Source organism: Tauraco erythrolophus, chromosome Z (assembly GCF_009769465.1).
Source record: "Tauraco erythrolophus isolate bTauEry1 chromosome Z, bTauEry1.pri, whole genome shotgun sequence".
Lineage (NCBI taxonomy): Eukaryota > Metazoa > Chordata > Aves > Musophagiformes > Musophagidae > Tauraco > Tauraco erythrolophus.
In genome coordinates, this window is record NC_141496.1 from 26,908,896 (window position 1) to 26,925,833 (window position 16,938).

A 16,938-nucleotide genomic window follows, 5' to 3' on the forward strand; every position below is an offset into this window, starting at 1 on the left:
GAGAGAGAGAAACTACTTCAGTTAATCCCAAAGTGCCATAGAAGGAATGAAGCTCATTTCCCACTTGTCAAATGCTCAGTAGGCAACTGTGCTTCATTGTTGCAGTGCTTTCCAATCTATAGATGTTTATCCTCACGTCAGATTCTCAAGAAGTTAAAATAATGGCAGTTCTCAGGACTTTGAGCTCTTACTGGGAGAGTGTGTCTGCTGGAAACTAATATCCTTGAATGCTTACCACCACCACCACCATCCCGGGCTGCAACAAAAGGAAGTCTGGTTTTGCTGTTGTTTCAGAAACCACTTTCAGAAACTTTCTGATGAATTAAGTTGCTTAAGGTGGTGGCTTGTGCAGCTGTACTTTACGCCATAATTCCAGCTGTTTTCCTAGATTGTGTGTTCCTAGCAGTTGGACAGGGTTACATGGGAGGGGGAGGCTTGAAGATGCTGCTTCACTAAGAAGCACTCCATGTGCCTGCTTCTGTTTTCAAAATCCTAAAAATTGTGAAATAATGTAGGGAAAAATATTTCTAGGAGCATGTCTTTTCATGGCTTTCCTTGTCAGAGAGTCTCTGCAGTGCAGTGTACACCAGTGTTTCGTGTTATAAAGAGTACTGCATAGACTTTTGTTTTAATAATCCTCTCGTTCTTTTTATGTGAAAGTAGCCTTGGCAACATAAATTATTTTGATGGGTACAAACAAATAGAGGAGGATGAAAGGAAGATGAAGCACAACTTCTGTAGTAAGAAGCAGAGCAGACTAAATCGTTTCTTTTTTCCTTCCCCGACTGGAAATGGATTGGTCATCTCTGAGGTCTCCTACACATCTACTGAGGCACCAGACTTTCTAGGCTGGCTGCGTGGAACCATGTGATAATTTCAGACCATGGCAGACTTTAACCCTGTGAGATTTTATGAAGCATTGACACCGTGCACTCTCTTTCGGCCAAGAGAAGTGCTCCTGAAAGCTACTCTCTGTGCTATTTGGCGTAATACTCCAATGCTATGAGGAGGTCTGTCTGGCTTATCATCCTGGCCCACTAATTCCATGGTATATGATGAGTTATGAACAGTGGTGCTCAGAGCTGTGGTTGTTGGGAGCAACCACCAGCAAGGAAAAGGCAAAGAAAGCCAAAGGGTTGTAGTTCTAAGAGGAAAACAGAATGAGAAAGCTGGGGAGAAGATGGACAGGGTTTCACTGTGGTAGGTATCTGGATGAACAGGTCTTCCGTCTGTAGTTTGGAGACACTCCCATGTTTTATCTTAATTCCGAACTATGCTGGCCTCAGTTTCAACCAGAGTTATAGAAAGCTCAGGGTATGTGCTTGGCTCCCTTGCAGTACTGAAATGGCCTGGGGACTTGGCTGTGATTAGTCCTCGAGTCTGGATGGATGTTGTTCAAAGGAAACATGGCTGGAACAGCACCTGTTTATTCATTTTGTTTGGGTTGTTTTGAAGGGCCAGGCTGGGTAAAAATTGCCAGTAGGTGGGCAGCTGTGTTCAGTGTAAGTGTGGAAAAGGCTCTTGCTCTATACCTTAGCTTCAGCTGGGGCTGGAAGTGTGAGGAGGAGATCCCCCAGCTACCTCCTCACCTCAGTCTGCCTTCTTGATGTTGTGAGCAGCAGCAGCCGCAGGGCACCAGCGTAGCTGCCAGAATGGGGGCAGAGCCAGTGGCAAGCACCGCCTGTGACAGTGTCTGTGCTACGGCCTGGCAGACAGCACTCCAGCCTGAGGTGGAGTGGAGGCTCTGGAGTGAGCAGCAGCAGTGAATGGCATCTGGCAGCCTCAACTCACCCGCTCTGCTCCCCACGCTCCTCAAGTTTCTCCTAAGCCGTCCGTAACAAGCAAGGGGGCAGTGTGAGAAACATCCTGCCCCTAGCCTGACTACCACAACATGGTACGGAATGTCTGGCTGCGTCCTTTCATCCCAAGAAATGCACTGGGAGCTTCAAGTCTAGAGTCAAAATCCAGAGTGGTCTGGATTGATGCAAAGCTCCCGGAGATGGCCAAGAGCACAGTGAGACCTGTGTTTTAAAGCTCCCGTCTGTGCTGCAGGCTGGATAGGCATGCGCTCCACAAAACAGGGTATTTCCTGCCTAATGCAAATGGTTTCTGCAGGGTTATCCATCTACTGCGCAAGTCAAGGAACTGCTTCATTTGGTTAACGTCTCGAAAGTGTTGGTGCTTTGATCTTCATAGGTGTGATGTATGAGACTGTTTTTTTTGAGACAGCACTTGTTACATCACTGTGTGGCTCCTGATTATTAATATTTTTTTTCCAGTAAGGTGTTTCTGCCTTTTTTTTGCATCTCCTGAATTATGTAGAATAATCACACTTGGCAATGACTTAGGCCAGACCCGTGTATTTTTCCTCTACTTCTGGTACTAGCTTCCTACTTATCTTTCTATTTTGAAAGAGTGGTATTTGTGCATCAAGGAATTTAGTTAAATATCTCAGTATGATAGCAAACGTGCTGTTCACCTAATAACTTGGTTTATGTCCCTTCCCAGAACACAAATAAGATTAAAAAAAATAAATTCAAGAAGCAGTGGGATTTAAATGATCCTATCAGCGTGTTCTCCATAGGTTGTATTATAGGAAGATGCAGAAGGTGCATTTGGTGGATAATGAAGCAGAATTGCATAGTGGGCTGGTTTATGATCCTGAGTGTTCTTTTTGTTTGCTCTCTGCAGCCTGCCTGCTTTGTGTGCATTACAGACTTGTATCTTGTATGCAGCTATTTTATGAATATTGCACAACTGTGGAGTTAGTAGTTAGCTTAATACTCTTTTTTATGTTACATTAATATTTATCTCTATAACAAGTTAAAACTGAGTCTAGGAAGGAACAGAACAGACAGAAATACACCATTTTAGTTCTGTAAAAGAAATTCAGTTTTCTTGAAACTACTGATTTTTCTCCTGTGTGAGAAGAAAAACTATGGATCAAAATTGCTTAGAGAAAAAGTGAGAGCAGTCACTGTAGTTGTATGCATGGAGCACCTATCTAACTAGCAAGTACAGCTGAGAAGGCTTAAGGAAGGACCTGTTTATTTGTTTTATAATACTCTGAATAGATGGAGATTGAGAGACCCTCTACCGCATAAGAAGTCTGTCTTTTTGACAGTCTTCCTCAGGTCTGAACAGCAGAGATGTGGCAGATATTTTTGCAATTCAGTGATTTTTCTTGGCAGATATTTTTGCAATGATGCTGTCTTGCATGCATTTGGACCCTTCAGGCAGTCCATGCAGAAGGCGATCATGCATCCAGGTGGTTGCATTTTAAGTTTTATTGTCCCTATATAATATTTTAGAAAGATTAAGAAAAAGACTGAGGTCTCCTCTTTTGTATGGTTGAGGAAAGATGAAGTTCTAGTGTCATGGCAGCATGCTGGCAGGTGATAGTAATGGCAGGGAAACAGGTATTGGAATCGAAGGCATGAGTATCTAGAGAGGAGTTGTATCTTACTGTCCATGCATCCCTGGCCAATAGCCAAAACTGAAATTCTTGCTGTAGTACTGCAAAGATTCAGAACAAACTCTGACAAACTAGGCTGTCAGCAGCTGCGTACTTCATCTTGATGTGTCATGTTTGTGATGTTTTCATTTCTTCGGACTAAAACCTGAATCCTTACGTTACAACAGTTAAAATTTAAATCTCAAGACCTGCCCCCCTCCCCCCCCCCCCCCCCCCCCCCCCCCCCCCCCCCCCCCCCCCCGGCTCATTAAAGACTGATATGGATAATTCCTCACAGAGAATGGGATATAAAATAAATAGAATGTTTAGCTGTATGTATAATGTTTTTAATATAGTATTTTGTATTTATGTTTTCTATAAATATAGTATATATTTTATATGTGTAAATATGAATGGATATATATAAATATATGTTTATATACATACCTATATGCATAGAGCAAATTTGGAAAGTGTTTATGCAGCCATATAGTCCAGTAAAAATAGATCAGAAAATAATGCTAGGTGTTACTAAATGAATATGAGTGCGAAACATTGAAAGCCATTAAAAGAACAAAAAGAAAATTCTGGGTGCATTTTACTTGCATTCAGATGGTTTGTATGTTTCTGTCAGTGATTGTAGCACCTTGAGAATTTACCTACTTAAGTCTACGAAATATCTCTCAAAATTCCTTCCTTACTCTTTGGTCTGTCTTAGTTACGGGGTAAAACAGACCAGCAACAAATAGCACTGGTTGAAGCCTGTGGGTTTTGCTCATGTAGCACTAATTCCACAGTGTTCGGAGAGGAACGTTCTTAGTTGATTTCATTTTCTTTTATAAAGTGATCTAGGTGTGAAACTACCATTAACTGCAGGCCATGTCTTACTTTGGCTTCCTAGATCAGGAGATGCTTCATCGAATACACGCTTAAAGGCTCCTTTTGACAAGGAAGCTGCTGCAGTATCAGTGTGCGACATCTCTTCATGGCAGCTAGGTTTTGTGTTCATTCGAGTTAATGTCCCACAGAACTTGCCTGGATTCTGGAGAGCTTGGAAATGCTTACCAAAGTGCTTTTTAATGCAAAAGGTTTCTTTTTCTTTAAAAAAACAACCAAACAAACCCCGAAGAAACAACTCCTCCTCGCCCCCCCCCCTCCCCCCCCCCCCCCCGTAAAAAAAGCTAAATTCCTCACTTTCAATGTTTTTTGGGGTTGTGGGTTTTTTTTTTTTTTTAAATCAGCGCGGTGTGCACTGTTGACTCTTCCGTGTTGCTGTTCGTGAAGCTAATAACTAACTATGAAGTCATAGGTTAGCTAGCTTCCTAACAAGTTAAATATAACTGAAATATAACTTAAACTTGACTTTCCTGCATAAACGAAGTGGCCATATCTCAAGTCTTGCTAGGGACAACATAGTTCTCCTGAGGCAGTTTTCAGCTATGCAGTTTTAGCACCAGAGAAATTATAACTACATTTTCTCTCCCTACTAGAGCCTTTATGGGGGTGCTGGTCTTGCATTATTAGTCTCTCTTGTGCCTACATGGTCAGGCTTTGAATTCTGTGTGCTCAGCATAGCCTGTGAAAGGTGGTGAACAGTTATAATAGCTTACAGTCTAAATCCATCTTCATTACAAGTGTAAATATTAATAATTGAGAATGTTGAAATGAAATCATTATAAATTATTAAAACAGATGCTAAATTTCCCATGAAAAGCATGGCAAGTGGTAATCTCTGACAATATAGCCTTCTTTCCCTACTTTTTTTGGGGAAAAAAGCAATTAACCTTTACTGCCAGTAATTTGCTCACATATTAGCCCTCGTTCTGAGGAGGAAACTTCCATCTGAGTGCATACCTCTTGCAGTCTTTGCCACTTCTTGATTATCAGGAAACCTGCATTTAGTATTTCACCTCTGAATGAGATACTGCTTATCCTAGCAGAACTGAATTTCTGCTTCAACTTTTTATTCTATTTAATGTTTCCAAGAGCTTGCGGAGTGTGGCTCTATTTTAATGTCCATACTAGTACTTTTGTCTTGTGCTTTGCTGGTTTAAATCTAGCAGCTCCCATTGTCTCTGCTGAAATGGCTTTTGCCATTGAGACAGGAAGAACTGTGGCTATTTAAGGAACAAAGTAAACAAGCTTCATGCAGCTGGATTGCATCTTTCAGCAGCTGTAGTTCACCCTTGCTTTGTGATTAACAAAGTTGAGCGCAAAGCACTTTTTATGTAGTGCCCTCTATTTGTTTTATCGTGAGTACTTCTCATGGCTAGCGTTGCTTCTCTGTAGCAGCTGGAGAAGTAGGTTGGAGGTTAGTGCATTGGGCCTGATACTGGAGTTGGGATCATGGAGGAATTCTCCGGCAGTGAGAACGCGTGTGAGAAGTCAGGATAGGGAGGAGAGGTGTGAGTGGGTGGCAGCGTCAGTGGCGGAGAGCTGGAGGTAAGGCAGAACCTATCTGAGGGGGATTTGAAAATGAAGTAGGAAATTACGAATTGGAATCCAAGATAAGGAACAGTGCCAGTAGTCCAGAGCACTGGTGATACTGTGTAATGCCAACTACTTCCAGATAGTTAGTCATCTAGGACTGCCACTTTTAAGTCGTGGGCAACAGACTAAAGTCCAGGAAGGATCTTCCTTGGGCAGAGAAGATAACAAGCAAAATTGTAAACTTTCTATTCTGTTCAAGTTTCGTGTGTGTCATAGAGTCTAATTATTGTTGAACATGACTAATTTTCTTATTATTTTTTTTTCCTCCCCTACTCTTTTCTCCTTGGAAAAAAACGTTTTTCTTTCTGCTTCTTTTTTAATCCTCTAAACCCTGTGTGTTTTATCTGCTGCCTGGGTTGCTAGTCTCTCCTCTGTGCCGTGCAACCTGATTACAACATGAAATCCAAGGCATGGAGAATTGCTCTGTGGTTTACCAAGGTTTATGTTTCCCTAAGTTACAATCCCTGTAGACTGTTCCTGCACAGTTACAACTTTCCTGCAGATAAAGAAGCTTTCTTTCAGGGCTGCCTCTTATCAGTTGGTTTATCTTGTCAGATTTGAATGGGAGAAGAATAGTTTTATGAAGACAATAGAAGGGGAAAGTTACTTGATTGTTCAGAGATCTAGGAAAAACGATTTTGTCTGCAAAACGGCTTTAACTTCTGAGATTCTTTTGTATACGGAAGATTGCTATTTCAAGCCTAAATACGGTTCAGTAAGTAATGCTTTGATACTTCCTTAGTGCAACCTTGCTTCCCATTTGCAGTGTTCTAGCAGCTTAGATCATCTTTCAGGGTTCCCTGAAGATATTTTTGGTTTTCCACCCACAAAGAGCCTCTTCTATAATAGCATTATTCTGGGGAAGGAATTGTGTTTCACAGATTATACAGGATGGATAACATCGTTTCAAAAATCTTTGTGAAACAGAACTGAAAAACAAAGCTACAGTGAGAGGTCTAGGATGGATTTGTCCTTTCATGCAGTGATTTGTGTCTTACCTCACTGGTAAGACAAACAGAGGAGACTTGGTATTCATTATTTAATATTTCTTAATAGAATATTTCATTTGATTGTGATAAAAGATAAATTCTCTATACAGCTACAGCCACGTCTGAGCAAATAGCAAAGTTTTTTTTTTAAATTATAGATGGGGAAAAGTTTTCTCAGATCTTGATATTGAAGGTAATGCCATCATACTCTGTAAAAATAATTTTTTAAAATAACCTCCCAAAAAACCAAGGTAAGTTGACTTATGTGTCTTTTGTAATTATTTGTGAAAGGTGTTGCACTAACTTCACCTGAAGAATGTGAAGTTTGAATTTTAATGTAGAAGGGAGTACAAGGCAGTCATTTATTTACATAGGAAATTCTGGCAAAAGTCATAAAACTCTCAGTTTCTACAGACGAGGGCAAATTACACTGATAAACCTGTATCTGGAATCATCTGTAGCAAAATCAGTGGAGGGTGCCTAGAGTTTGTTAGAGTATTGTTTGTTTTGCTGAGAACATATCCATGGATTAGATGCTTAAAAATGTGTTCCTTCCTTGTGACAGGAGATGTGGTGATCCTTTAGATTCCAAACTTTAGCCACGCAAAGCTGGTTTAAAGTCACATAATGAGATCTCTTAATCCTAGCCTGCACCACAGATACCGTAGTGGTATCATCACATCATTGTAGATATGTGCAATCTGTGTGTCCTTTAATGAATGTCTAATGAATACCAGCAGTTTCTACTGAGTTCAGTTTTAGGTTGGACAATTGCAAAGGAACAATGATTCAGGCTTTTAAAAACAAATGTAGCAGATAAAGTGAGGCTTGTTCAAGTATCATATAAGAAAAGTTACCAAAAATACAGTGACATTGCATGAAGCCAAAAGGAAGAGTTTGGACCATTCTTAGTTTTGAATTGAATATGGCTCTTCAGCTGGACAAAATTTAGAAATGGAAACAGTACAACTTTGAAATTGCTGTCTAATGAAATATGGAATATTTGCTCAAGTTCCATCATTTTAAAAATAGATTAAGTCCTTAGTATGTTAAAAAATACTTGTAGAAAGCTGAGCTTAATCCAGACAGATTCCTAAAAACGCATGTGTATCATTTCACATTTTAAAAAGTTCTGTGTTCATTCAGCTTAGAAATTGCAGTGTATATCTTAAGTTTTGACTTTTCCAGTGCTCTGAATATGAATCTTGCAATCATTTCATGCTTTCTTTTCTTACATAGATCTGCAGTAATGATAAGTAAGAGTTAACTCCTTGTTTAATTGATTATAGTAATTAAGTGATACAGCAATTCATTGTGCAATTCCTGCAAATGAACTTTGCATTAACCCGTTAAACAGTTGGAAATGGCACTCTTGTTGCCTCACGAAACATTTTTCAAGGAGATACTGGTCTTAGTGTTTGACTTTTTTGCACATTGCACGTGTCTTCTAAACTGCTTTCATACTCAACGTTTTCTCTGCCTTTGTTTTTCTCTTTTATTTTTCTTGTTTTCGGTATTGCTTTAGATTATTTTTGATTCTGTTTTACGTAGCTGTTTATGCTATTAAATTCCATTGTTTCTTTTGCATTTTATTCAACTTGCACTGTGTCAAGACTAATCAGTCATGCTTTCTGGCTGTTCTATAGAGATCATAGATTCATAGATTTCTAGGTTGGAAAAGACCTTAGAGATCATCGAGTCCAACCATCCCTAATCCCCATTAAACCATATCCTCAAGTAGCTCATCCACCCTATTCTTAAACACATCCAGGGATGGGGACTCAACCACCTCCCTGGGCAGCCTATTCCAGTGGCTGACAACCCTTTCAGAGAAGAAATACTTCCTAACATCCAACCTGAATCTCCCCTGACTAAGCTTATGCCCATTTCCTCTTGTTCTGTCACCCATCACTAATGTAAAGAGCCCTTCCCCCACCTCCCCACCATCCCTTCTCAAGTATTTGTAGGCCGTAATCAGGTCTCCCCTCAGCCTCCTCTTCTCCAGGCTAAACAGCCCCAACTCCCTCAGCCGCTCCTCATAAGTTTTATTTTCCAGCCCCTTGACCAGTTTGGTCGCCCTTCTTTGGACTCACTCCAGGAGCTCAATATCTCTCTTAAAGCGAGGGGCCCAAAACTGGACACAATATTCCAGGTGCGGCCTCACCAGTGCCGAGTACAGAGGCAGGATCACTTCCCTGCTCCTGCTGGTCACACTATTCTTGATACACGCCAGTATCCCATTGGCCTTTTTGGCCACCTGGGCACACTGCTGGCTCATATCAAGCCGGTAGATATCATATCAAGATCACGATGTTACAAAATTTGTCTTTGGAGACATCTACAATTATGATCTGAATATGCTTCCGTTGGAACCTACTGTGTTAATGAAATAGTTTTATGTATAAATTTTTCCCCTTTTAGTGGTTTTGAGTTTTTTTGTACCTTTACAGAAAAAAATTCTGATTGCATTACCGTAAACATTAGCATATGCACTGAAGTTTATGCACAGTTACGGTCTCTTTGACTTCAAGATACTATTTTCCATGTGCCTGAATGTTTGCAGTGGTGGGGATTTATGTTCGTAAGAATACTCATTATAGTAGAAAGAGGAAAAAAGAAAAAACACTTCTGCCAACAAATATTTTAAAACTGTATAATGTATTTAAGAAATATCTCCTTTCCCAAGTTTAATAGATGTGTTAATTTACTATTTATCTCGCCTAATGATCTTGTGATATGGGAAATGAGTGGCTTTGCAGATGAAAAATGTATGAGTAAAAAAATGCATTCATCTTATTAGGCATCATCTGTTCCATTGACAAAAGGCACAGATGTGAAATTTATCTCAATAATTAGATTTATAATTATTGTATCTTTCTCAGATTGATCAATCATTGCTCTTTGTGGCATATGATTTGGGGCTACAGTTCATGCAACAGAAATAAGTTTAACCATTGAATGGTATTTCTGAGCTTGAGACTGTTTTTCACATTATGCTTGTGTATTTTTATGTATTATAAAAAGTGTATGGCAGAGAAAAAAGCTGCAGTCAGGGAAGAACATTTGTAAATGACTCTACAGGGGAATGCTGGTCTTTGCACACCACAGCAAACGTGCAAGCCTGAAAAGTATCCATGGTGCATTTTCTTTGGAAACTGCTGTCTTTGCCATTATCCAGTATGATGTAGACTTCCTGGACATGCCTACAGGAACAACAATAGCTCTGGTTTTTGATAGGAGGCTGGGAAGTGAAGGAACAAAGTAGCAGAATATCAAAATGTCCATATGAGGTACATGCTGTGTTTCTGATGCTAACGTCTTCTTTCTTCTCTTTTTGCCCACAGTTGTAGAACAAGCAACAGGAAGAGTTTGATGGGCAATGGCCAGTCTCCAGCTCTGCCTCGGCCTCATTCACCACTCTCAGCTCATGCAGGTGATTTTATGTCTTTACTACCTCTGCTATTATTAAATTCTTAAAATGTCAATATGAGGAGAGGAAAACAGACAAATTCTCTGTCTCACTACTCTTCTTTCCAGTGTTCGTAAATAGCAAAAAGTGACATATCATTCCATCCAAAAATCTGTTAGCTTAGATCCATAAATCCTATGTTATGGTGAGAAGCAGTCTAGAAATACCTAACATGGATCACGTAGCTATTTTTGTTTCCCCAGCTTGCATTCTGACATTCTGGTGCATTTTCTTCCCCCTTCCCTTTCTGGGCCTAGTTCAATGTGAAAAGGATATATAATTGTTTGCACATGTGGTAAAGGTAGAGGAGCTGATGAATAGGGTATTACATTCTATTCCCAGTGCTTTTGCTCCTAGCGTTTGCGACGTTAGGCACGTTGCTGGAAATTTCTGTGCCTCTCTTTACATGGCAATAAGTTGAAGATCATTTTGTTTTGCTTCCGAAACATCTAAAGCATTTAAAGATTGAATGAAAGTCCATAAATAAATATTCATAGTGGTTATCTTCATTTTAGAAAGGAACATTCTTGGCATATCAAGACACTTTTCTTCAAAGGTTTATTGTGTCTGGTTTTTGGGCATTGACTGTAATTACATGCCAAAATGAAAGCCCTACCCCAGTCCTTGTGTAGGCAATGACACTGAATGCTTTGGAGAACTGCTCTCAGATGAATGCTGAAAGAAAAGGTACAGAGTTTCAGTTGAATTTTTGAAGAGGATGGTGAGTTTAGTATGGCATCTCTAGTTTTCTTGTGGAAGCAACATTATTAAAGAAAACGTGGTGGTTTTCACTCTGAGCAGCAGGGTATCACAACCAGGAATCCAGATAACATGAAGATTTGTGAAGAGTTCAAGGCAGCAGAGCATTTAAACAAACAAAAAACAACATGGTGCAGACTGTTTTAAAACTGAAAAATGAAATGTTGGAATGTTTGGGAACCCTCTCTGGGTCCCCCAAATGTAGAAATTGCCGTTTGGAACAGGGGATGTGTGGTCACCATAGAAAGAGGCTTTAGTTGTGCTGTGCTGACTTGATGAAAGCAATGGCAATACTTGCTGTGACAATTAGCATGTCTGCTGCTATGAGTGACTGTACCACCCATTTGGAAACTGATGGCTTAGACCAATGATGTCTGACAGGCTTCAGAAGGGTGGAATGAGCAGCATGCGTTACCTAGGACTGGAATATAGGTTGCGTATTTAATATATGCTGAATTGTTCCTGTCTGGCAGTGGTCTTGCAAGTTGCTTCATCTTTTTGAACTGATTTCTCAAACCTTAAAAGGGGAATAATATGATGTAGCAGCTGTTGACAAGTGGCTCTGAAGGTGGAAAACTGATACTATAAGGATTAAGACAGGTTAAGTGTAAGCTGTTCTTTTCCTTAAACTCAGCAGTATGTGCTATGTGTTCAAAAACCTATTGTGGAAATTTGGCAACTTCTCCAGTTACCCAGGATACAGGAGGTTCTCTTAATGCTGATACGTTCTCCCAAGGTATGCGTGCCGAACATTTCAGCAGCACTAGGAAATCTCGTATATATGTGGTGAAAATTTGCATGTGTATGGCCTGCTCTGTTGTTAGGTTACCTCTATGTGTAGTTAATTACAGTAAATATTCTTCCAGCCATTGGCTCCTAGCTCAGCTGGCTAGTGTGCCTAGACTAGTCCCCTGAAGGGGCAATTTAAAGTTAAAGTGAGCTCAGAGTCACCCTTGACAGGTTTTCTGCTTTGTCTAGTGATCAATTAGATACTGCCTGGAATTGGCTTGGCAGGTAAATTTATTTTTTTTTAATTTGTGCTTCAAATCACTGTGAATGTTGTCCTAATTGTTGCAAACAAAAAAAGATGCAAACTTTGTGGCTAAAAGCACAGCAAAGCCACATAAGTTATGAATTTTCATCTTCATATACAGTAGGAGTTTGGTGTGTCAAGTGTTTAATGTTTATAAATCCTTGGTAACCTCAGTCTTAAGAGACATTGTGGATTTTTAATGATGCTGCATTCTTGTGTTGTCAGAGCCACCAGGTCTCACCTGCACTAGCATCTACACACTCCACTTGCCTCCCTGCTCTCTGTGGCAGCCTGTACTGGAGGCCTGGTTTCTTACGGAGTGCAGCAGAGGGATGTGACAAGAGGCAGTGTGTGCTGTATGGCCCGCTGAGTTTATTCCTCTTGGCAGTCCTTGACTGGGAGGGATTACTCCCAAGTCAGAGAAGCCTCCTTGACTCCACTGAGAGAACCTGATGTATCTCCTGTCCAGCTAGATGATTTTAAGGTCTTTTTTGACTATGTCTGGAAAGTAGCTGAGAATGGTGAGATTCTACTAGAGATCTCTGAACCAGAAGTGTTTATTTTGTAGCCTGCACCAGACCTTCTGCCAGGAGTTTGTACTGAAAACTCCCAAGTCTCAAAGTAACTGGAGGTGACCCCCTTTAAAACCTTTGCATCTTTCTTATTAGTGTTTGCTGCTGGAGGAGGAAACAATAGAAGCAAAAGAGGGAGAGGGAAACAAAATAGTTCCCAATACTAGAGGAGGATGGAGCAATCTAAATGCGCAGTAAAGTATCATTCTCACATTCACTGCAAACAGGTTTATTCATTAGACTGTCCTTGGCTGAAGCTCGGTAATAACGTGTTTTTGGCAAATACGTCCTAGTAAGACTCCTGTAGAAAAGCTTTTCTTTCATGTTGTCAAAATCCAGTTTCATGCAAGGAATCTGCCCAGGTGAGTGCAGGTTCAATGGATTAGGCTGCTTGGATACTAACAACTAAATCTAGCTTCATTCAACATTGCACAATTGTTTGCCACTGGGCTGCCAAAGAAAAAGACTGATTCTTAGATCTGCCTTTCAAGGGTCTGTGACTAACTGATGATACAGCTGAGAACTTGAGCCATTGAGGACTCTTTCAATCCTACTTGTCCTTAGCTTCTCCATATTGCACCTTTTGATGGGTCATTCATTTCTTGCTCAGTTCTGTGCAGCAGTCCTTCTGACTGCAGGAGAAAGAGGCTGCAGTAAACCCAGGCTGTCAGCTTTCCTAGCTTCTTCAGTCCTGTTTCATCTACTCAGCATTTTAAAACATGCGCTGAAAGCTGCTCTCTTTCCACTTTTCTCTTCTTTGTTTCCGTTGTGTCTTGTCTTCATTACCTTGCTTCCCCCTTTAGAAAAAGCCTAACATGCTTCTGTGAGTCTTCAAAAAAATTAATAGCGCTGCAGAAGACGTGGACTCTGAGAGTTCCACTTTACTATGCTCTAGTCACCCCTCTTACCTTCCTCGTTCCTTGGGGACTTCAGGGACCCCGTTCAAAACTTTCTTCTGGTTCTGGAGCAAGGAGAGGTAGTGCTTTACAGGTACTTCATAGTACTTCAGTAGGAAGAGGAGCTATTTTGAGCATTGAGACTCAGAACATGGTAATCTGTCAAACAGCTGGGTCCTGCCTCAAGTTGAACTCTGTCTTGTGGTTCTCTTTTAAATATGGTTGGAAATACAAGTTTCGGACTTATTTTAATGTGCTTGGAGATAGTGATGTATACTTAACAGCATTTTAGGCCAGAAATTATGATATTCAGTTATTTCTGTTCATACGCTGCAAGATTACGATTTACTGTCTTTTCATGTCTTGGGAAGTTAACTGAACTTCGACTTGGTGTGTCAGGCCAGCATCAGATTGCTCAGCCATGGCCTGTCTTCTGACATAGTTGAAAGAATAATCACGTTTGCCTCAAGGTGGGATTGGAATGGAGATCTATAAGGCTGCTTTCAAAGCCTGGACATACGCTGAAGTCACTTTGCATTGGTTTTGGAAAGGAAGTGCCCAGAGATTGCTTGTTGGGCACCTTTCCTGTTCCAGGAAACAGAAAAATGAAGGACGTAACCTGCTGTGGTTTGAGTAATCCAAATGGAAGGATGGATAGATTATGCATGACCCTGATTGCTCATGCCTTTTTAAAACCATTTTGGCTTCTGGTTTCATACTGTTAATGCCTTTCTGCCACATCTGTTTCTCTTAGGGTGATGCATTACTGTACTCTCTACTGTCAGGGTACTCCAGCTGTCTCTGAGGAGAGCCTGCTCTTGCCCTTATTGAAAATAGTTCTATTAGATGCTGTTATTTAAGTGGACTAGGTTCTTGACTTCATGTTTGTACCCTCTTAGTTGTTATTTCAAGTCCTTATCCCTTTATTATAGGCAGAAGGGAATCAAGGTTGTCAGACTCTTCAAAATCCACCAAGGATCAATTCCTATTATCAATTAATCTTGATAATCTCTAGTGTTATCCTGGGCCATTCTTGTATAGTCCTAATAAGATTGTTGGCGTTGCTTGGGAACTCAGTGCCTCAGAGGTATATGAAGTCAGTATTTTCATCCCTTTTGAGGACGCCCTTGGATCTACAGATAACCTATTCCCTTTCATGTTAATTCATTGCTGTTGGGAGAACAGGCAAAATGAAAGCAAAGGTAACTGTGTATCTCATGCCTGAAGTGAGTTTTACTTGGATGACTAGTTTAAGCTACCTGTTGTTTTTTTCCCCCACGACCTCGCATCTCTGAGCGTAAAAAAGTTCTGTGCATCCTCTGTGCCAACTGAAGCAAGGTGCGTGAAGGCATGTTACAAATCTCAAGGTGGAGCTCTCTTAGTCAGCGTGCACTGCAGTAGCACCCCTACCAATATCTGTGGCTTTGCTAAAGAATGTTTCCATCTTTGATATCTGCAGAGCAATCATTGCGAGGTCTGGCTGTACCTTCAGAAACAATGTGCCATTACTTCAGATCTCTTGAAGAGCTCAGGTTGCTACTAGGTAATCATAACAATCTGGATTTGAGTTAGCCAAAACAGATTGGATGTGAGCAGTATTGCTCTATTTTAGAAGAAAAGCTTCTTGAACATAATCAAAATTCTTTGAGGTGCATTTTATACTCACGTTCTTCCTTGTAGTCCTGTTTTTTCTCCCACATGCAGTCTGAGCTGAAGGTACTGGCTGTTCTCTAGTTTAGATAGACATTCTCTTGAGGAGGACTAGTGGCCCAAGTCTAGGAGGATGGTAATTGCTCCACGTGAGGAAGCCACAGAGGAATCTCCGGCAAATTTCTACCTCCCTCCCTGATTTTCATCATTTGCCATAGAGATAATAGAAGATTACTCCTACCAAGAGTCTGTTGCAGATGCAAGCTGAGTTGGACAAACACTGAATACTTACGTAAAGTTTTTTAGTTGCTGGCCTTACCATCTCAGTCCTTCTCAGACTCGTGGTGGGATGGGAGGGAGAGGCAAGTGAGACAGCACCGCACTGATTAAGTAAGGATATTGTATGGAGTGCAAATAGTGCATGAGTTGCACCTGTCAAAGGAGGAGTGGATTCATTTGTAAGCAACAGCGACCATTAAGGCTTATGGGCTGTAATAAAGAGTTATTAGAGCAGTAGGTAGTCCAAGGCTTGAGAGTGCACAGAGAGGTACAAGGTCTGAGACTGAGGTTCAAAAAAGAGGTAGGAAAAGGACAATGAATACAACGGATATGTAATATATCTGTTACGTACATTAGTTACTCATAAAACACATGTAATGCCCTTTTCCTCTGTGCAGGACCTGTCGCTACCTGCAGAGATAATTTGTTGGTGGAAAGTCAGATTTTAGTTTGCAGCTGAAGTCTCCCACTATGCCTAAAGCATATGTAAAGATCATAAAAGATTTCAAGAATAATATCAGCTTTCATTATGGAAAGTCTTTCTCTTTCTTACACTTATGAAAACAGAAAACAAATCTATACCAAGTTATTTCTTTGGGTTCAAACCTTCATCATGATTAGTAACTGTCTTAGATTAGTTTTTGGACATCCTTTGCCTTTAGCATCTTAGCTGGAAGCCATTAAAGCTGCTGAAAGATCCTTTTAATTTTTGCATTAACTGTGGATGCATTCAGAATTGTGGGAGGGTAAAGGGTTGCACCTTCAGCTTGGACAATATCTGGTGCCTTGGTCATTAGTGAGCTTTTCCAGGTGACTGCCTGCTGCTGTGTAGGCAGGTCGTCTGCACCACCCAGCTTGCAAAGTCAATGACTATCATCTCAGCAAGTCAGGGCATTCAGGTGTCCTCACCTCACTAGTCACAGGAGCTTTTTCCTGTGGATGATACTAACCCCTAATGATTAATAGTCACATGTGGTGCTGTTTTAATTGTTCTGCTCTAAGAACAGGATTTAGCTGTTTGGAGCAATGCTATAAATCTTACTCGTTTCATGTGGTTCCACTAAGACAACAGGTACTAGGATAAGAATTGCAAGATAGGTAGGAAATTGCTTAAAAGGAAGAAGACAGAGATTGTGCTAAAATGAGAAATATTACAAAGTGAGAGCAGAGATTATCACTAGAGTCTTCAGGTTTTGGTTTTGTGGCCAAACCTTTTTAATCTTCTCATAAGCGACGTTGGCGTAAAATTACTCTAGATGATGTAAGTTTGGAAGACATCTAGTAAGAACAGCATTAGGAAACTGTGTTGAAGTGACTGAATGATCTCAAAGACTGGAATAAAAAAAG

At 40.6% G+C, this 16,938-nt stretch overlaps 1 protein-coding gene across 3 annotated transcripts in view; it reads left to right on the top strand.

Moving 5' to 3' along the window:
- Positions 1-16,938, top strand: part of MAST4 (microtubule associated serine/threonine kinase family member 4) — a 297,039-nt gene that overhangs the window by 206,756 nt on the left and 73,345 nt on the right. For all 3 annotated transcript variants that reach the window (XM_086629716.1, XM_086629714.1, XM_086629715.1), the window contains one exon: positions 10,278-10,366. In XM_086629716.1, the coding sequence (XP_086485842.1) occupies positions 10,278-10,366 (89 nt within the window). The remainder of the gene's footprint in view (positions 1-10,277; positions 10,367-16,938) is intronic.